At 42.2% G+C, this 403-nt stretch overlaps 1 protein-coding gene across 1 annotated transcript; it reads right to left on the bottom strand.

Annotated features, from left to right (window-relative positions):
* Positions 1-6: 6 nt before the first annotated feature.
* Positions 7-329, bottom strand: LOC106820587 (adenylate kinase-like; the record flags this gene model as incomplete). Its single annotated transcript, XM_014825094.1, has 1 exon — positions 7-329. A coding segment is annotated over one exon (323 nt), but the record flags the coding sequence as incomplete, so codon positions are not given.
* Between the last annotated feature and the right edge of the window lie 74 nt (positions 330-403).

The following is a 403-nucleotide window of genomic DNA, read 5'->3' as shown; positions in this document are numbered from 1 at the left end:
GCTGACCCATTTCGTCCAACATGTCATTTAAACTGGCTGCTTGAGCTAAATTGCGCGGGAAACCATCGAGAATAAAACCATTTTGGGCATCTTCTTGCCCCAGTCTTTCTTTAATCATCCCTAGCACAATGTCATCTGTCACCAGATCGCCTGCATCCATTGCAATTTTGGCTTGTAAGCCTAATGCTGATTTTGCAGCAACTGCTGCGCGTAATAAGTCTCCAGTAGAAATTTGTGGAATGTTGTAATCATCCACTAAACGTTGAGCCTGTGTTCCTTTGCCTGATCCTGGTGCTCCTAGTAGTACAATACGCATAATTTTTATTTTCCTTGTGTTTGATAGTAAATCATTAACCAATAGTGGGGTGGTTTTGATGCTGCACCAGAGTTTTATACCGTGTTG

Source organism: Priapulus caudatus, unplaced genomic scaffold, assembly GCF_000485595.1.
Source record: "Priapulus caudatus unplaced genomic scaffold, Priapulus_caudatus-5.0.1 Scaffold28407, whole genome shotgun sequence".
In the NCBI taxonomy this organism is placed as follows: Eukaryota; Metazoa; Priapulida; class Priapulimorpha; order Priapulimorphida; family Priapulidae; genus Priapulus; species Priapulus caudatus.
This window is presented reverse-complemented; position numbering and strand designations above follow the sequence as displayed.